The sequence below is a fragment of the Paralichthys olivaceus genome, chromosome 24, assembly GCF_024713975.1.
Source record: "Paralichthys olivaceus isolate ysfri-2021 chromosome 24, ASM2471397v2, whole genome shotgun sequence".
Lineage (NCBI taxonomy): Eukaryota > Metazoa > Chordata > Actinopteri > Pleuronectiformes > Paralichthyidae > Paralichthys > Paralichthys olivaceus.
This window is the reverse complement of record NC_091116.1, coordinates 12,504,646-12,524,980: the sequence shown is the minus strand read 5'-3', so window position 1 is coordinate 12,524,980 and position 20,335 is coordinate 12,504,646. Positions and strand designations below refer to the sequence as shown.

Sequence of the window (20,335 nt, the reverse complement as noted above, 5' to 3'; positions counted from 1 at the left end):
CTAACTCTCCTGTAAGGCTACTCTGCATTGAAGGGACCTGGGGGGGGGGGAGACAGCTGAGGGAACAGGTGAGCAGGTCAGGTGATGGATGGAGAGGGGTGCTACACTGACGCCTGGTGGGCAGGTGAGGAAGGACGGGGTCTGAAAAAAGACAGGACGTCAGTAAACAGATAAACAGAGAGAATAAAGAAGAAGAGACGGTTGAGGGTGTTTGCACAAAATCCTTTTATTTCCAGGATCCCAGAGCACATTTCAACACATGGCTCGAAGACAAACTGTTTTTTAGAGTTCAGTTTACGTACAACTACGACTTTCAGTGATAAAAGTAGCAAAATAAAGTCTGTGTGCTTTTAAAAACATTGAACAGCTAATGGAGAGTTTGGTTTCAAAGTTCAGTTCGGTTTCCACTCTGATGAAACGACTCACGGCATAAATATAAAGCGATTAATTCACTTCTAAAGTTACTCTGTGGACAAAGTGGATTATAAAGATACCGAAAGAAGGTTTATTATTTTACCTAGAGTGTTTGGAAACATATTTACTGAACGACGGTAAGTCGGAGCTCACCGTTATGGCACCATTTTGTTTTGAGCTAAAGTGACAAACTGTCTGGAAACATAAAAGATAAAACACGCGACTCTTGGGAACAATATTCAAACAACACTGAGTCATTAAAATGCTTTTTTTTTTTTCTACAAGACTAGTTTCAGTGCTGGAGGACGTTTGTAAGAGCAGTGAAGTTAAAGTAGTGCTTGAAACAACGTCGATAGAAAACAGTTACTGTATATACACACAACCATTCTTTCTTTTTTTCAGCGTCTGGAAAATGATTGTCTCTTTATAAATGTTTCTTTCATACAGCATTTGATCTCACGACTGGTTTTTAAATAATCTGGTTTATAATAAAAGTCAGTTTCTATCAAAAAAAAAAAAAAAACAGAAAAAGGAAAACGGACAAGAGGCAAATCCGTGAAGGCGTTTTGTCGTAGAGACGATCAGCTGACACCGTCAATATCGACAGAACACCTTTGAATGACGATTTCTTCTGTAGTGAAATAAAAGCTTCATGTTTTAAACATCTTTACAGTTTTAACCCAAGACATTCAACGATGGAGCAACTGCAGACACACGCGTGTTTGCATGTTTCTCATTTGGTTTCTGAGTCGGTGTTAAATGCTGTCCGGTCCGTCCTCAACACTCCGGCTTCTGTGGGGGAAGCTCCTTCTCTTAAAGACCTTTCGATGTGAGTGAAACTACATTCATGTCATATCAGACGTGAGAATATTCATCGAGTAAAACATCAGAATATATACAACTCATTTTTTAATTGGGTTTGATTGGTTTAAGTTTTAATTCAACTTTCCTCCTGCACGATGACGCTAGAGTTGAGTGAGATGTTTTGTGAACGACTTCACACAACTGGACGTTGTTAATTCAAAATTATTCGATAGTAATTTCCAATAAGAAACTGCAACTATCATTTCCATTAAATCTGACATGACATGAACGCAACGTGAGTTTTCATGTCCCACTGACGGCCGTGGGTCCAGGTGATGATTCTTTTCATTGCAGGTTTTGTTGTGTTGTTCAGATTTCTCAAGTTGAGACAAATCGCCTGGTGAGTTAGTTTGTTTGACAATGAGACACTGAACTGCGTGAGACAGATGTGTGGAAGTGTCTGTCCCTGTTTTCTGTCTTCTACGATTGAAACGGTGGATTGAACAAAAGCTGAAATGTCTCGTCTGCATCCGAACCGACAGAAAACAACTTTACCTCAGAGTTCAGAGTTTCTGTCTGTTTCCGGCCAGATATGAAAATAATAATAGTTCAAATGAATCTTCCTACATTTGAGTGCAGATATTCTCTCAATCATGGAATAATAATATTACTAATAATAACAATTTAGTGATTACAGAAATCAAATCTTGAGAAAAATACGTCCATGCACCTCCTCCTTCACCTTCAGTTGTGATCTATTATTTACACTTAGGTCCTTAATGGATTACTGTGTGCATGTAAGTGCACTCAGTGTTTCCCACATGACATGACTGCAGGATAAAAGTAAGCGGGAGTCTGACTGGCCGCAGCCGCCCAGACAAGGCATTAATGGGAGATTCTCACACTGTCTCCGGTCGGGAAACAAAAATGCTTTTTTGTTTGATTCCAGTGCCACTGACGGACGAATCAGATCCTCTCTGATTACGTCTGTAAAATACATGTAAGTGCACAACATCACTGTAAACCTCAAACAGGCTAGAATGCAGCATTAGGACAAATGTTGTGATAGAGAAACAACTTTAAACTGCTTCTGGTTTCAACCTTTTTATAATTAGCTTAAATCTCATCTCAACAATATAAACCACGACGAATGAAATGCTGTTTTGTCGACACGTAAAGCACCAGGACGAACAACATCTACGAAGCCAAACATCTACATCTAGGTGACGAGCGATCACTGAAGTTTGAATAGTCTGTCGGTGTGTTCGAATCTCACGGCTGTCTCCACTTTACGCACGGAGCAGGATTACGAGACGAAGCGTTCACATTCCTGCATTAGCAGAACCAGATTACCAGCAGACGTGTTGAGCAGTAAATACTCTAATGAAAGCAGCATGTTCTAACACTCACACACAGATTCAAATGCTCACTCCTGTTAACGTTTAAATCTCCACTTATGTGGTTTTGCATCATTCGGCCACTGCAACAATTTTTAAAAGCATACTATATATATATATATTTTTTTTTATTAACCTTAAATTTAAAACCACTGGTTTCAGTCGTTGCACAGAAATGAAGAGTTTGGAACTTGCTAACAAAAGCCACAGATACTTGCAGAGTAGAAAATGATTCAAGGTTCAGAACGCTTTAGGTCAGCAGTGTGAAGAGTGCACATTACGAACGTGAGGCCCGGTTTAGCTTCACAGTCCAGTGTTGAAACTTATTAAATGGCACTAAAACTGCTCGTCCTCAGGTTATTAGATCAACGTGAGACAAACGAACCGCTTCTGTCGTCACAGTGTATGGATGAGTTTTGGTTGATGTTCAGGTGATTTGATAAAAGAACACAAACCTGAAACATGGACACAAAACCTTCAGTGAGCGCACAACTCGAGTAAAAAGCTTCATTTGTCTTTCCCCCGTTATAACCGTCGTTAGGTTATCAGTTCTCTGAGTGCAGCTTGAGTTTTCCTTCTCTACCTTCTTTTCTCGCCTCCTCTTTTTCAGAGCAAGAATCCAGATTTCTGTGGGTCCTGTAGAGCAGCGAGGCCCTCGGGGCACGAGACAGAGATGTCGTCCGTCGCCACTCCGTTTCCATTGGGCATCAGACACGTCTTGATGTACGCCGCGTTGGTGGCACTGAGGAGGCAGCCGTTCTCCAGCTGAAAAACAAAAACAACACGATTAGAGGAAAGGCCTCCGATAGGATTTAAAACAATTATACTGATTGTGAAATGAAAGAGACAGAGCTCGTTGTATTTGTGTAACTACGTTGACCTCAATCACACGATGGAGGTCGCATCAGACAGACCCCCCCCCCCCGTCCTGAGAGACCCCGTGACAGGAGGAAGAGGAGGAAGGATGAAGGGGAGGTGCAAAGAGACACGGACCAGGAGACTGACAGAATAGGAGGAGGAGGAGGAGGAGGAGGGAGGAGTATCCAACAGTGTGCAGCTGTTGAGTGGACTTACATCACAGTGACTGTAATCCCCTCCACTCAGTCTAAACAGATTAGGTCATTTGGCAGATAGTTAACGCTGCAGTCGTTCAGCTGCACAACAACACATCCTGTATATTCATTAGTCGTACATAAAAGTGACTGACATCCTCAACTCTAACCATATTTAAATTAACATATCCAATAATATCCTTCTCATTAAATTACATGTTTAAAATCTTCATTTCCTTTAAATTACGAGCTTTTATTTCCCCACGAACCTGGAACGTCTGCGCCCACGACAGTCGAGCACTCATCTGAAATGTCTGCAGGCATTGTGCACTTTAGATTAGCATTTAGGATTAGCATAGCACGCTGTTACAGTTCCCTGGTTGGCATTAATCGTACTGAGTGTCGGAGAGTAATTAGTCCTGTTTACAGTGTCAGTGTTTCTGCTCTCGTCTCTTTTCCTCGCGGCATCACTGACTCAAACCACGTCACCTCGCCGCTCTCCAACTATATTGATCTCTGAGGTCACGGCCTCGTTTCAATCATCATCTTTTAAATCGTACGATCGGTCTTTGGAGAGAAATTCCTGCCCGACGACACTGTGCAGTTTTATTCCGGAGTGCTGACTCTAAAATAAAAGTGAATCAAACTCCGGTTCTCTCGCTGCACCGCTCGCCTCCCTCCCCGTCCTGCGTTCACAGCATTAGGTGATGATGACAGTCAAATTGTAGGTCAGCACCGCTCATGCTTGACTGCCCAGTCTGCCAGTATTTTTCTTTCAGCGACAGTCACTGACCCTGAAGAATAACAGTGGATGCTGAATGGGGCGGGGATGAATGGATGCCTGCCGGGGTCGGCCATCTCTTGGGCCCGTCCCGACCTTATTCTATTCATTAGTGTACTCTTCTCACCACTGCCGCTTTGCTCTTCTGTCCTCTCTCTGGCCCACGCTCTCATGATGATTATATCTCCTGTGTTGTCGCTGAGTTCAATAACACAGAAGAAATGGGTTTAAGGTCGGAGAGTGGGACTCATCATAATCTAGATTTTGTTGTAAATATGCAACGTGGTTGATTTTCTGTAGTAATTCGTCCATTTTGTCTCACAAACCTTTCAAACTAAATAATTATGAACAGGATGTCTGTCGAAATGAACGATGCCTCATGTAATCAAGAAAGAAGAAGAACTGTTCAATCGTAGGGGAAAGGTTTTAGAGATACCTCAACATTTTCATGCCACCGTAACACGATTAATTGATTTTAAAACAAGCTGCAAGTGATCGATTCATTGCGTAAACGTTTCAGCTCTGCACTTTGCACATGTAAGAACGTGCGATGCCTCTTTTCTCTCTGGAGTTGTACTGGAGAATACACTGAAATTTTGAAGTATTATAGTAAAGGTTGAACACCGATGATCACATAAACATGCAGCAGAAATAAAAAAGAGGAATAAAACCACAGCAAAGATTCCGACTCTCCTGCATTAGCTTCCAGTCGACTCTCCCCTCAGACTGCGTCGCTCTGACCCTCCTTCCTCTTATCTTATTTACATGGCGTGTCCGCTCGCATCATCACAGTTCACACTGAGCTCCATGCCAGCCCTGGGCCTCTGTGTGCTGACTCGGAAAAAATAATCTATTTTCATGACAGTGAAAGAGAACAGCGCGGGGGGTTGAAGGGTCAGGGTTGTGGATTCTGCGGCACTCGGTTTGTTGATGTTCGATGATATTTGAGAGCAACACAAACTTAAGGCCTCGCCACTGGGAGAGAATCAAAGGCTCTGACTCCCAGACCAAACAGTTCTGAGTGGAGCTGGCAGCTTCGGTTGTTTTGAGATGGAAAGAAAGAAAAGAGGACGGAACAGGCCCCGACATGAGACAGAGGATGGAGGTGGGATTCAGTTCCAGGATCACAGTTACTCCCTGAATTCACGGGGCTGGTATTTTACAAGGGGAAGTCAAGTAAACTCTTAGTTTCATGAAACTTGATGCAGTAAAGTTTGGAGGATGCAGTGTGGTTCACATGCATCTTGAAATTGAATGAAAGAAAATCTTCACTATAGATTAAAATATTACCTGTGACTGCCAGAGGGAATCACAGACATGTTCTCTCACCTTGCCGTGATCCTCTGCACCGGTGCTGAACATGCTGTAGGCCTCCAGAGACGGCAGGCTGTGCTGCGGCTGGGACAGACCCAGGAGCTGCTCTAGGTCCAGAGAGCTCTGACTGGGACACTGGGACAAACACGATGGAGGAACCTGAGTCTGCTGCATCGTCTGCTGGTGTTTCTGGTGAGCCTGCAGCTGGTGGGGCCAAACATCCTGCGTGATCACGCCGCTCAGTACGGTGCCGACGTTATACGGCGTGTTGGAGATGCCGTAGCCCGTGTGCTCGACCTCCACGTCTGGCGGGAAGTCCGCGTGTCCGTTTGAGATGTGAGATCTGCTCGTGGTCAGTGCGAGCTGGTTGTGGAGACCAGGTAACAAAGCGCCCTGGCTGTGTTCCTGCTGGTGGGACTGGAGGTGCTCTGAGTACTGGTCTTGTTGGAGCTGCCACTGACTCAACCCCAGAAGTGACTGAAGGTGTTTATGATCACTGCTCAGCTGTGAGGCTTTGAGCACAGTATGTGGGTGGTGATGGGTGTGGTTGTTGGGGTGATGGAGGTTCTCTGTGGTGACCATCCAGTGACCGTTGGGTAAAATGTTGGTGTCCACAGCTTCAGGCTGGATCTGTCCCAGCTGACCTTTCTCCAGCTCACCTGCACGGACGTGCTGCTGCATCTGTTGTGAGAGCTGGACGATGGGCGGCCTGCTGCCGAGAAGAGCTGCAGGGACGGCAGGTGTCGAACGCTCCTGCTGGGAGACACTTTGGGGAGCGGAGTCTGTGTTCGGCGGATGGCCTGAAAGTCCGAATCCACCATGTTCCCTTCCCTCTGTGCCACTCTCCAGGGAGTCGTGGATATAGGAGAGGATTTCATTGTTGGTGAGAAGGTCGCTGAGGGAGGGGATGTGGTTGGGGTCCAGCTCCACCTGAATCATCCTCTCGTCCAGCAGCAGGAGCTCGAGGTCTTCGGCGTTCAGGCCCAGGTTCTCCAGAGCGCTGAAGAGCTCGCTGTTGGAGCACGGCTCGTCACCGTCGAGAGATAAGGAGTCCAAGGTGGCCAGCAGAGGGTCAAAGCTGGGTGTTTTACCGTTGCATCTTCCTGTCTCCACGTTAGAAACAATTTGCCAGCCGTCACCACCAAATAAACCGCTGAAACCATCAGTCTCGCTTTGCTGCTCGCTAACAAGGCTGCTCTGATAGGACATTTTAGGCTCTGTGCTGGGCTGGCAGACGTACACAGACTCGTCCTGGCTCATCAGAGCTCCCAGCAGGGACTTTGGGTCCAGCTCATCTGCAGAGCTCTTGTCCAGTTTGCCCTTCTTGGACTTGCTGCCTTTGGCCTTGCCCTGGAAGGAATCAGGGAAGCCGTGCAGTGGATGACCGGTCTGGTAGAGCAGCGCCTCTCCGGTGGCGAAGGTAAAAGGAAGGTGCATAGATCGCTTCCTCAGGTGTTCCCCTCCTTCCTCATCCCTGCGGAAGGAGAAGTTACAGAGAAGAAATCAACAGATAGAAGAATTAAATCTCAAAAGAATTAAGCTGGAGTCACTGCACACTTACACCAAAGGCCTCTGGGTGGCGATGATGTAGTCCGGCTTTCCGTTCTTGTAGACGAGCCGGGCGTTGGCCTGGACCCACGTCCACCGGTTGTCCTTGGTGAGCAGCCTGAAGACGGTGAGGCCGCTCTCTCCGGTCTTCATCACTGGAATCACATCACACATCAGGCTCCGTGTCACTGCTGTTTCTGCTCTGCACGCCCCGCAGTGTGCTCACACTCACACCGCATTTGCTCAGTCGGGCGTTCCGCTGCGACGAGGGCTACGTGCTCATGTTCACTTTGGCTACATGCACATCTTACACAACCCGACACACACACACACACACACAAACATACATCGTACATCCTCCTACCCAAGTCCCTCGTCTCCAGGCTCAGTGTTTGTGTCTGTCAGAGTGTGTAACAGTGGCGCAGGTTGTGTTTGTGTGTGGTCTGACTGACATCCGACCAAAATACAGAATAGTAATCTCTGACTGAACCGTGTCACTCGGAGCAGTGATGAGGGTTAAGTTTTCTTTCTACACAATCTGAGGGATTACAGGAGTAAATGTCTGTATTCTCCCAATCGTGTCTCCTGACCACCGCGTAAACTCTGCTCGCTGGGTGGCAGGTTCTGTGTGTGAATCACAATCATTTTCATTCAACACTGCATCTGCACAGATTGGACCAGAGTGAAAACACTGAGAATTAGTACATTTTAGTAAAAAATCGTCCAACTGCCATCATGTGTTACCATCATGTTGTGTTTGTGGGTGCTGAACCTGCCCTCCCATCTGTGCGTGCATCAGAGCGTGCCCAGCATGTATGTATCTCTGTGTTATACGTTTCCAAATGCATATGCATGTATTTCCATTTCTGTATGCATGACTACATGCAGTGTGTGTGTGTGTGTGTGTGTGTTTGTGTGTGTCTGGTAGCAGTGATGCGGGAGTTGAGGGCACCATGGTTACGACTAACCGGGTCATCCGGTACACAAGCTAAGTAGGACACTTGACTCTCGCTTGGAGATTTCCTGCATCAACAACAGACACACACAGTGTTTGTTTGTTTGTTCGTAGCATGTGTTACAACTGTAATGTGAAGTCAAACATGAGACATGGGTCAACACACTCGAAATCCGACTATATACTGATCCGCCTACACGTAGATCCCTGTGTACTGAGTTTATTCTGCACTTTGTGTTGAGGTGAGGAGCGTTAGAAAAGAGAATACATCAAATTACTCACCTCATTTTAGCTACAGCAGATTTCATAAAACATGTTTTACTTCTGCAATTATAAATACAAGAGCTGAAGCTTTGCTGCCTCGCACAAGAGTGCTTCGGCAGGCAAGGATCAGAAACCATCTGTCAACATGGAGGAGGCAGGGTTTCTGATGAGGAGGTGATTGAAATGCTTTGGCCTCACTCTCTACATACAGTCCATGTGTGATGCTGTGACTTACTTCGGACGTGATTTTCGGCACAGTACAACATGTCGGCAGCGTGGATGAACTGGTAACCAGAACCTCGAACTCTCAGCTCCGCCTCGGTGTATCCCAGAACTATTTTACCCCTGAAATAAAAGTAAAATCAGTGGGGACACACGTGAGTTACAGACTGAGCTGTGCTAAATAGCATCGCAGTTTCATCATGAGTTGTAAAAGTGAAGTACTTTGCGTCACAGGCCATGGGAGTGAAATCCAGCTTGTGCTTGGTCCTGAAGATCATGTTCCTCGTTCTGATTTCCAGGATGGCTGGGGGCTGGATGGGCGTGGCGATGGCGAAGAGAGCAAGCTGAGGCGGCGTGCCCTCCTCGCTGTCGCTATGCTGACTGCTCTGACCGTGGAGGAACTTCAACCGACCCTGGATGTTCAGCGCCTGAAAGGACAAATGAACTTCACGAGACACTGATTCTGGTAAATTTGCATCATCTCAGAGAACAAATAAGACCTTTCCTTTGTCTGGTTCTACCTGTGACCTGACCTGATTTTTCTGATAATAACAGAAACCTCAGGGTTCAAGTTGTGTCAAGTTTCAGATCAACAGCCACCAGCAGCTCAAAACAAACCAAAAAGACATTTCTCCTGTCTGCCGTCCTCCTCTCGCCCTGTGGCATCTCGTTTGTAGACCCCCCCTCTGCTCTGTTAGCGCTGGTTAATTGACTTTGGTGGGTTTAAGAGCCTGCAGCCATGATGTCAGGAATCTAGCCCTGAATAGCAGGAGGGATTACGAAAAACAAAGCCATAGCGACCAGTAGACACAAGTACAAACCTGGCTTACTGCTCACGCAAACGCACTGGGAGGGAAGACTGAGAGAAGGAGGGTTTGAAGTCATCAATGAGCCCTGCTGGAGTGTCCTCGAGCCAGAAAATCCACCTCTTTACGTTCCAGACTTCGACCTCTGACCTCTCTGTAAGCATGTGCAGGGGCAGCAGCTGCAGAATCATGCGTGTGGGGGGGGCCCTGCCTCGTTTTATCCAGGCAGGTTTCAGGGATTTGCGCTGCTGTTGAACCACAACATGATTTTCTCCATCTGCAGCTAATTGTCTTAGTGAGAGCAGAAGTGGCCGGTCTGGAGCTACCAACCCTGACTAAGCAAGTTCCCCTACTTCTCTGGTCTCTCCTGAGCGGTGGGGATTAAGGCCCTTTTCCCCACGACCCTGAGGCTCTCTTAAGGCGGATTACAAGAGTAAATGGTGGCTTCTGATCCCGGAGAGACTCTGAGGTGGCACGCCATACTGCCGGCAGCACCAACAGACCTCAGAACATTACAAAACAACTAACATCTGAGTGTGAACACGTACAGATCATGGATATTGAACTAGTTTGTACTTTTACGTTCTCTGCCCCTGATAAATGATGATTGATAAATAGATCTGCATTATTCCGGATACCAGATCCGAAACATGGACGAGACAAACCCTGCCATTTGCTTTTTAGCAAATACATTTATCTTCCTCTTACCAAGAAGCCGGAGGAGTTGTCCAACAGACAGCGGAAGCGGCAGATGAAGCCTCTCTCCAGAAAAGAAGAGTTCTCCGGTGGAAGCTGGTCGGGGTTGTAGCTCACGAGGCAAGGAGAGGGCGACGCTGACTCACCATCTGAGGATATACATATATCTCAATTTGAGTGTGAGTGTGTGAACGGTAACATTTAGACCATATCTCAGCATCCTGCAGTTAAAGGTCATCTCTCGCTGTGACCTCAGTTTAGATTCTGAACGATCTATCGATATATTGGATTTGATATCCCCACATGAATAAATGTCTTCTGCAGGTTTCAACAAGTTTAATTTGAGACTTTTTAAGACCATTATGAATGAAATTGTGCGTCGAGTACGACAGATGTGAAGGACTGGATGCGTCCGCAGTAAACACACCCGCTGAGGGATCTGTGGGGGGTCTGAGGCCGACAGGGGGGTTGAGGGCCCAGTGCAGGTTCCTCCTGAACTCCTGCTGGTCTTCAGTGTGAATCAGCTCAAACACACTCTGATGCATCACGTCAGTCTGGCAGGGGAACAACAGGACACAGAGTTCAGAGTTCAAATCTTTACGTGAACAAATACACACAGTTGATACAGTGCAGGGTTGGCAGAGATAAATTCACTTAATATGAGATTGTGTGAGTGAAGGTGGATGTTTTGCTGAAGCTGTTACTGTCAGCAGGTACCCTCAGGGTTGCGTTTGATTCCGTTTGCCTTGAAGTGGAGCCAAGAGAAATCAAGTGTCGCTACGGTTTAATTCAAACCGTTGAAACGGAGCCAAAGACCCGCTGTGACCCTGATATCTGCTGTCGAGACCCAGCGTGAACTGGCTGAGGACGAGAGTGGAAGCACCTTCCCACCGCGAGAGTGCTCAGAATCGCCAAGAAGGAATTTTGACAGGCAGAAGTGTTGCGTGAAATACTTCTGAAATATGAGAAAGTTCTGAGACAGCATTTGTACTTTAATGCAGCCTGGCGTTAAAAAGAGCCCGAAGCAAGAAAGATAACTGACGAACTCGTCTCATCGGAATATCTGTATACATGCATTTGTCTTATAAATCTTATCAGCTGCTTTATCACAGAGTTTTATAAATAAACATAATTTTCATATCTTAAAATCAAAAATACAGATAAAATCTAACCTTGTATTATCTCGTGTCTCATCTTAGTTTGGTTTGTCTGAATGTAAATGCTTCTTGTTCTCCACACATCTCCCTCCGATCACTCTTCCTGTCTTTATCGACTCGTTCCACTGTTGTGTTTTAAATCACGGGTGTAACAACAGCTGTCGACACCTTTTTTTTTTTTTTGCTTTCTGTTGTCGAGGTGTCCTGCTGCGTAGTGTTGTTTCCAAACACGCCACATGAGCGGAGACGGACGCTTCACCGAAGATTTAGGTCCGTTTGGTAAATGGGAGGAGACGCGCCTCAGGTGGACGAGGACGCGGGGGGTGAGAGGTGATGGTCACACTCTTGCCAGGCAACGACAGAGGAGGGGGGGGGGGGAAGATGTGTGAATGTGTCTGAGTATGTTGAGCGTGTTGTTGTGTCTGTATTTAGATTGTGTGCGTCTGTGTGTAAGTGTGTGTCAGAGAAACGCTCAGGCAGACTTTGGATAATTTGATAATCACATTCTCCAAATTGAGATTAGACCGGAGGCTATGGTGCTTTGTTGTGAAGCCAAATGGATTAAACCTCTCTCTCCATATGTGCGTTTGTTTCAGTCCACTGGGCGATGCCTTCACTCACTGCGTCCGTTACCCCCACCCGCCTCAGAGACACCTGCCTCCTCAGATTGCCCCTCCGCAGGCTGAGCTAATTCCTCATAATCCAAAACATGTTTAGTCTAACGGCCACGACAGTGAGACTATCAAGGGATATATGTGCTGGAGGAGTGAGAGACGTCCAGGGGGTTCAGACACGTGACTAGTTTTTACCTGATGGAAACCCAGGTAGTCCTGGATGGAGTGAGAGCAGAAGAAGATGATCCCCTCAGCCGTCACCACCAGGACGAAGCCGTTCAGGGCCTGCGGAGAGAAAACATACTGTTTTGTTTGGGAGCTTAAGATTTGTGTCACCTATGATCAGGACTTAAACCCAAATGTCACCCGACAACAAAACATTGCCCGAGACAAACGTGGAAACGCCACGTCCAGCTGGTGTCACAATCTGTTGCGGTAACGTGGAACAGTCGCAGCGTGAAATCTGCTGGAAACTTGAATGTTTTGATTGCGTCGAAGAGGAAGCTGGAGAAATGATCAGGCTTCTATCAGACGCCGGTGAGCGAAAACAGGAAGGGAACAAAAACAAGTAAGAGAACGTGAGGCGAGGAAGAGAAGGAGTAAAGGCTGGAGCCCGGCGTACGTCAGTTCAACGAGAAGTCATGTAGAGGAGGAGACAGGAGGCGAAGGAGGTCACTAATGTATGACTAACACCTCCATCATCGCTCCTCCTCTTCTCCACTTGTTTTCCTCGGGCCTCGGGGCTCAACGAGGAGGTGATGACACTCAGTCCCGCCGCTGTGATGAGTCACAGCGGCATACTGCCAGCATCCGCCCACACCTCGCTGATGATGCTGATGCTGATGATGATAATGATGGTGACCTCTGCATGAATACAGTCTTTATCTAAACAGACACATGTTCTCATGCACTCTTCCACGCTCAGGCTCGGGGGGGGGATTTCTTTTCTTCATATCGCTGCTGTTGGGTCAAAACTTTACATTTCCATTTGAAACCTCTTTCAAAATCCATTACATGATGTCAAAAATGCATTAGCATGAGGCCTAAAACAAGACGGCTTCTCTTAGCTGTTGAATAATTCACAGTTTAGAGGAGGAGGGTCTCACTCGGTGGTGTGAAGGGGAAAAGGCCAAACTGACTTGTGAATTGACTCGTTGGTTGTTTTTGAGATGGGATGCTAAATGCTAAATGAACACACGCAGTCAACACAGCATCTCAATTTAAAGATGCTACTGCCCAAAAAAACATGAGCTTTTTAGCTTCTTATCAGTAATAATCCCCGTCTGAACTAACACCCCTGAAAACATGTATATCACATGACGCTGTCGGGGTAAACAGGAAGCAAATTGGCTGGTACACGCTGACATTTTAAACAAGGGCCAACGTCACTAAAAAAGGACACTTGACTCTAATTCTGCAGCCGAGTTCATGGTCATGACATCGCTTCAGAAAAGAGTTTGCAAAGAGTTTCAGGGAATTTCAAAACTCAAGATGCCAAGTGTTCAATCAAAGGGAACTTGGAAAAAGTGTGAACACCAGAGTTTGGAGTTCGAACACCGGTTCTTGAACTGAACCGCAGCCACAGAGAGAAGTAAACATACATTTGAATCAGTGCATCGATACACGTATTGATCCCAGAGGAGTACGTGGGTCGCTGCCGCAGTGAAGAATCAACGATGAGTCGGTGCGGAGGGCAGCAGCTTCCTGCCTTCAGCTGCTCTATTCCATTACAGACACCGGCCTATGAATTATACAGGGCCGGTGAACACATTTATTATTGAAGGGAGGGGGATTTGGATGTGTGTGTGTGTGTGTGTGTGTGTGTGTGTGTGTGTGTGTGTGTGTGTGCTGGGTCAGACTAAAACATGTCGACCTCTGCTGCTTTGCAGAAAACATAAGGAGCAGCTACTTTAATTAAATTCATGAAATTCTTCCTTTATGGTGAATCGTGACAGAGGAACAGTTTCCATGTGTTTCCTGTCATTGGATTGTCATCTACCGGCCAACACACACACACACACACACACACACACACACACACACACACACACACACACACACACACACACACACACACACACACACACACACACACTCACACACTCACAGACACACACACTCTCAGTCCCAGGAGAGAGAGGTTGACCAAACATGAGCGAGAGAGCGAGGGATGTGTTTTCTGCAGACAGATGAATCTACAGTAAATATTTATACACAGAGCTCGTATGCTTCTGCACATTGTGTGTGTGTGTGCGTTCATGATGTGTGTGTTGGACAGTTCTGGGCGTGGTCACTCACCGGAGGTTACATCTTTTTGTCCCTTTTAGAAGCTTAAATCTTTAATTGTTTCAGGGACAATATATATATATATATATAAAGCAATTCAATTAACAGCAGTCGTTTGTTTTTCTACTTTAGACTCGTCAACTCATTCCTCTCTCTGGTCCTGGACTAAAAGGAGAGACGTCTCTGCAGCAGGTCAAACCAAACAAGCCACTTCAGCCTCTGTCCTGCTGTGCAGAGCAGCCTCTCCTCCATCAGAGGCCTCCGTCTGACCTGAAGCAGCCCAGGTCCTGTTGGTATTTTTGATGTGTGCAGACTCTCAGCGTGATGCATGAAAAAAAAAAAAAAAAAAGCCAGACTCACTGAGAGCCTCGGAGCCGAGAGGGCTCATGGTGGCTGGAGAACAGCTTCCTCTCTGACGGCTTCCTAAAGCCGACAGTAACAAACCTCACCCACATAAGCTGCACAACGTTTGAGTTTGGCTCCTGCGGCCTGGTTCTCACCAACCTGCAGCAGCAGCTCCCCCTCTGGAACGTGTCTGTCAGCAGAACCCGTCGTCTTGCCGTCTTCATTTTGATCACTGCGCTTGTTCTTGCCATTGGAGAGCTGGTTCATCAGCGCCACTGCAGAAAGAGAAGCAGAGGAGTTAGTGGCAGTATTTAATGTCAGTGAAATACCACTGACCGCTGGTCCATTTGCAGAGACGTGTGTGTTGCATCCTGCACTGAATCGAACATATTGAAGGTGGGGGGAGAGTGTTTTCAGGAGACCAGAGGGAGTAACACGTCTCCAGAAAGAGATAGAGAGCGACACAGAGGGGACTTCAGGACACAAGATGGAGTAACACCCATAAAGGTGAGAGAAGGGACAGAGCAGGAAAAGAAAAATACATGGAGACAGATTTTTTTTATGTTTTACTTTAGCGAATAAACACATAAAAATACTTAATGTGTTCCAGGGTTGTTATCAGTTACTGTGGTTGACAAAACGAGGGGCCTTCTCCGTGAGCCCCGAAGACAAAAACAGAGAGGCCAGCGCTGCGCCTCTGACCCTGAGGACAGAAATCTATTTGAGTGTGTTGAGTCTGAGCGAAACAAAGAGCTTTTCTGAAGCAGCAGTGCTGACGTTAATGGAAGAGGAAATCTCAGACAATGCAGAGGCCGAAGGTTTGACCAGTTTAACTGCTTCTTCTGATCCTGACCCAAATTCCCCAGAGGGATCAATAAAGCTCCATCGTGTCTCTGTTATTATTGAGAATGTCTTTCGTGCAATTGGGTTGTAAATAAACGCGGTACATAGCTTCTCTCCTCTTTTTCAAATTGATGTATTCCTCCCCTCATATAAATAGATCCTCCAGTGTCTGTGGGACGTTGGGACACAAACAGAGCACAGGCACCGTCATGGACGCCTGATTATAAACAGCTGATATGGAATTTTACAGGAAAAACAAACCGTGACATGGATCCAAAGCTGAGATATTTTGATGACACAAATGTTGTTCATGTCTCAATCTGTGTTACGTAATCACTGCACGCGTTTCTTTTTCACCGCCGACCTGAACGACAGAACAAAATCATCCTTAAAACGTATGAAAAAGAATCTGGAGTAATACAAATGACGCTTCGTGTGCAGTTAATGCAATAAATCAAACTCTCCACCGTGTCGCAGGTCTGTTAGCTCTGTTGGTGTCAGAGCTCAGTGTAGTGGAAGCTGCAGGGCCGAGAGAGGAGCAGAACAAGCATGTCGACTATTAATAATTAAGAGATAGGAGGGCGGAGGGGGGAGGTATTGTGCGCCCTGACGTCACGACCAGGAGCCGCCGGCAAGAAAAAACCCCCCAAGGCGCAGGAGAGGAGGAGGGGGGGCATCTGTTGGCACAACGGAGGACAACGAGGACACCAACAGACGATAAAAACATCACAACAGACACTCTTCAGTCGTCTGAGGGTTACACAGAGACGAGACAAGGGAGCGAGGCCCCTGCAGCTTTGTCTCCAACCACAACCTGTGCTGCAAAGTTTTATTCTTTCCCCACGAAGACGCAGTCTCGTCAGTGTGACCCGTCTCATCCAGCATCTCGCTCCCCCGCCGCCTCCGAGTTTAAAAGGTTTGTGACCGAAATGAATTTTTCAAAGGTTCAAGCCCGACGAGGAGGAGAGAGCACCTCCCCAATGACAACAGAGGGCTATCTGCGAACAACGCTGGGTTTGTGGGAGTGTTCAATATTAAAATCTACAATATTTATTTTATTTTTGTTTAAATAATCTTTGTCTAAACTGTTATTTTCAAGCATGGATTCATTTTAACACCAAACAGCATTTGGTGTAAAAGGAACATTTTGGCTTCACTTTTGGGAGGAGACACACACACACACACACACACACACACACACACACACACACACACACACAGATTGTCTCCATGGCTATAAACAACAAGGAAGCAGCATGTGACGGTGATAAAGAACAATAGAACACACAGTGCTGTTGTGTTACATAAGTACACACTAATCTGCTCTGAGCACTTGGCAGATGGCTTCACATGGAGACAGATGTGGACACACACACACACACACACACACACTGGATGAAATTCAAATATCTGCTATACGAATAAAGTTTGTCGAGACGAGGACGGAGGAGTAAATGTGATGACAACTGTAGGGGTTGTATTGTTTTTTTTACCAGGTAACCTGAACGCAGCACAGACCAACAACAAAGACTTGACCTCTGCAGAAACTGGAGTTTTCTCCTGCTGCCTCGTGAAGCAGAGGAACGTCCGGTTCAAAGCTCACTTAACATCTGTTGCCTGTAATTGATTCATGACCTCAAAGCAAACGAGGTCAGTGAGAAAAATAAAACGGCAAAGAAAAGAAAATCACGACATCAACCTGAGTATAAATATTGTAAAATCAATTTCAGCCGCAGGTTTTTTTGCGTGAAAGTCCAGGAACCTGTGACCTGACCAACAACTCGTGGATGAGTCCTTCAGCCCAAAGTCAAGCAGCTTAAAATCTGTTTGTCATTTTTCATTCTTTCTATTTTATTCAATGTGCAAAGTGTGAAGAGGAGGAGAACTAGGGCCCCGTGTAGTGATTATTCTCTTTATCCATTAGATCAGGAATCATTTTAACAACACAAGATGTTCAGTTTGTCGGACAGAGAAAAACATCCTCACATGAAATAATTCTTCTCAACCCTCCACGTCTGTACGAGTTACCCATGTATACAGAAAATGGCCGCAGGAGCCAAAAGTTAAAAAGTGGGTGCCTGTCTCCCCCGTTCCCGCAGTAAAACGGCTGAGTGGATTATCCCCTTGTGTTTTTATTCTCAGGAGCTTTTCATCTCCTCCTCCTCCTCCTCCTCCTCCCCTCTGTGCCGCCTCCGTCTCCTCAGACCTACATTACTGTGCGGCTGAGACTTTGGGACAAGTGTCGCCTCATGGCCCCGGGCGAGGGGGGCTGACCTACAATACGTTGGTAGGTTGCATTAAGATGTTATGATAAGACGTGGGGGGGGGGGGGGGGGGGGGGGGGAGAGTCGTCCAGGGTTCAAGCACTTAAGAGATGGATGTGGTGGTTCTCTGCAGCGAGGGACACAAGTCTGATGTGGCGTTAATCACAGACTCGCAGCTGATGGACAGTCCAAGTATCTGACGGAGCGTTTATATCGAGACAAGGAAAAGAAAGCTGCAGTTTTATCTGAGTGGATTTTATGATTTTGTCTTTCAATGATGACTTCAGTCACGTGATATGAAGCAGTGGGTCAGGGTGAGATCTCTGAAACCTTCCTGCTCTGTGTCCTCGGGTTCTGTGTGAGGTGTGAGGTGAGACACTGAGGTTTGTGATGTGTGACAGGAGCCGTGTCTCCCACCTGAGAAGAAGCTCTTGGTGCGGAGGAAGCTGACGCTCAGTCTCAGGATGGACAGCTTGTCCAGGCTGGATATGACGTCCTCGGGGAACGGCAGCAGGCTGGCGAGCCGGTCCAGCTCCGAGTTCAGACGGTCACGGTGGCGTTTGGACGGGTTGGACTTGGCACCTTCGGCCGGGGCCGGTTTGACTCTGGGTGTGAAGGGAACACTGTGAGATTTAAACTTCATTATAGAGTCATCACAGAGCGGACACATTAGAATCCCACGATATTATAAGACTCTATTTCTTACTGCAGCTGTGGAGGATGTCAGATTTATTGATTTTACACGAAACAGATGATATCAGACTCGAAAATCCATCATCAGCCCATTTACAGTAGATACTGTTTTCAAAGTAAAGTCAGTCAATCACAGCACAATCAGACTTTAATAACTGAATATTCACATTTAGTCTGTTTCCATGTGTCCACAGCTGCAGCTCCTCGTGTTGAGCATTCATGTCTAAATATCCATAAACAAGCATCGACAGGAGAACTGATGAAGAACGGTGTGAAGTGTTAAATTAAATGTTTAAAGGTGGTTTTCAAAGTGTCTGGATCAGGTGCAGGAGCAGGTCTCACCCCTTCTGAGCGGGTTTCCTTCTCTTCCTCCCAGCGTACATGCTGCAGCCGCTCGGTGGATCCAGATGTGCAGGCGGGTCCAGACAGATGTGGCAGCTCCGCAGTGAGGTCACGCTCCTAGCGGCTCCGGCTCCATCCCGGCGTCACCGCCGCCGAGGTGATCCCGTCCATGACGCTCCGCGGCGCGGGCGAGTCCCGCCGGACGCTCCGCTGAAACCAAGCCCGGCTCACACTGCGCGTCCAGGGGGGGAGCTCACCGCCGAGAGACGCTGAGTCGACCCGGGGAAGTTCACACTCATCCCCCCGGTGCTCCTCCTCTGTGTTCCGGCTCCTCCTCCTCCTCTCCCCGGTCCGTTCACCACTCTGTCCCCGGTGCTCCTCCTCTATGTCTCCGGTAGTCTCTCCACTCTGTCCCCGGCTCTTCTCCTCTCTGTCCCCGTCTCTTCTCCTCTCTGTCCCCGGCTCTCCTCCTCTGTGTTCCGGCTCCTCGTCCTCCTCTCCCCGGTCCGTTCACCACTCTGTCCCCGGTGCTCCTCCTCTCTGTCCCCGGCTCCTCCTCCTCCTCCTCTCTGTCCCTGGTTCTCCTCTTCTCCGCTCCCACAAACAAGTGCGCGCCTCCTGCCCGCGCAATGGCACTTATTTGTCCGCGGGAGCGCGCAGTGGGGTCAAAGGTCATGTAAAATAAATTCAATTAACTTTTTTTACATCTTAATTAAATGAACGAAATGACTTGTTTTTCTTTTTTTAACTTTAATAATTTTTGTGTTCTATTTTATTAAAGTACTTTTATCTTGTTATATATTATATTATATATAATATATAATTATTATTATTATTATTAACTGAGCTGAGGTAACGAGTTACCTCTCAGGTTAATATTTAGTAGTGAAAAACAATACAAAATAAAGCACAACGAGTTAAAAGTGAGTACTTAGGAACCATTTCACTATTAAAGTAGTTAAATGAGTTTTAAGATATTATAATTATAGTTATAGTGATAATGTATTAGACAAATGAGAGATTTAAGTACTTTTACTTCAACTTAAAGTACTTTCTCTTCACTTATGTAAGAATATGATTCAGTACTTTTGTTTGGAATGGAGTATTTTTAATGGCTCTCACCTTCTCGTCCGTGAATCTCTTCAAATGAAATGTCAAACCTCCAGATTCCTGTGACTGAATTTAACAGATGCAGTAAAACCGATCTCTTTGAAAGTGGCTCGGCCATTAAAGTCAAACTGGTTATTCACCTGAAGGAGAACTTTCTGTGTGACGTGTCACAGTGAGACAGGACGAGAGCGTTGAATCGTTTGTGCTCCAGTTTGTTTCTGAATTAAAAACCATTAAAGGTTTAACTGGTCCCAGACTGACAGCAGCATCTAGTGGACACTGGAGGCTATTACAGCTACAACTTAATAAAATGACATGCTCACTTTTTTCTATTAAACGAGATTTTTGTTGTGATTTATGACTCAACAGGTTATAAAATGTTTGTTTTTTACCAGTTTTGAGAAAATCCATGCCGTAGTTTTTTACAT

The 20,335-nt window shown here is 46.4% G+C and overlaps 1 protein-coding gene across 3 annotated transcripts; it reads right to left on the bottom strand.

Annotated features, from left to right (window-relative positions):
* LOC109641764 (aryl hydrocarbon receptor-like) lies at positions 1–19,493 on the bottom strand. Of its 3 annotated transcripts, XM_069520867.1 has the most exons (12): positions 18,798–19,493; positions 18,180–18,385; positions 14,815–14,930; positions 12,220–12,309; positions 10,681–10,807; positions 10,266–10,402; positions 8,974–9,179; positions 8,765–8,874; positions 7,324–7,465; positions 5,778–7,236; positions 3,199–3,380; positions 1–141 (listed from the first exon to the last, which is right to left on the bottom strand). In XM_069520867.1, exons 1-11 carry the CDS (start codon positions 18,836–18,838, stop codon positions 3,222–3,224), a joined length of 2,793 nt encoding a protein of 930 aa, XP_069376968.1. In that variant the 5' UTR covers positions 18,839–19,493; the 3' UTR covers positions 1–141; positions 3,199–3,221. The 3 variants fall into 3 exon arrangements, with proteins under 3 accessions (XP_069376968.1, XP_069376967.1, XP_069376969.1); XM_069520866.1 differs by lacking the exon at positions 1–141 and having other exon boundaries at positions 202–3,380; positions 18,798–19,492; XM_069520868.1 differs by lacking the exon at positions 1–141 and having other exon boundaries at positions 202–3,380; positions 18,180–18,367; positions 18,798–19,491.
* Positions 19,494–20,335: the final 842 nt, after the last annotated feature.

Excerpts from the sequence above, each read along its gene's own strand:
- LOC109641764 (XM_069520867.1), bottom strand. The coding sequence starts at position 18,838 with ATGTACGCTGGGAGGAAGAGAAGGAAACCCGCTCAGAAGGG. Across the intron at positions 18,386-18,797 it reads AGGAAACCCGCTCAGAAGGG|TGTTCCCTTCACACCCAGAG; the intron begins GTGAGACCTGCT and ends TAAATCTCACAG. Across the intron at positions 14,931-18,179 it reads CACCAAGAGCTTCTTCTCAG|TGGCGCTGATGAACCAGCTC; the intron begins GTGGGAGACACG and ends CTCTTTCTGCAG.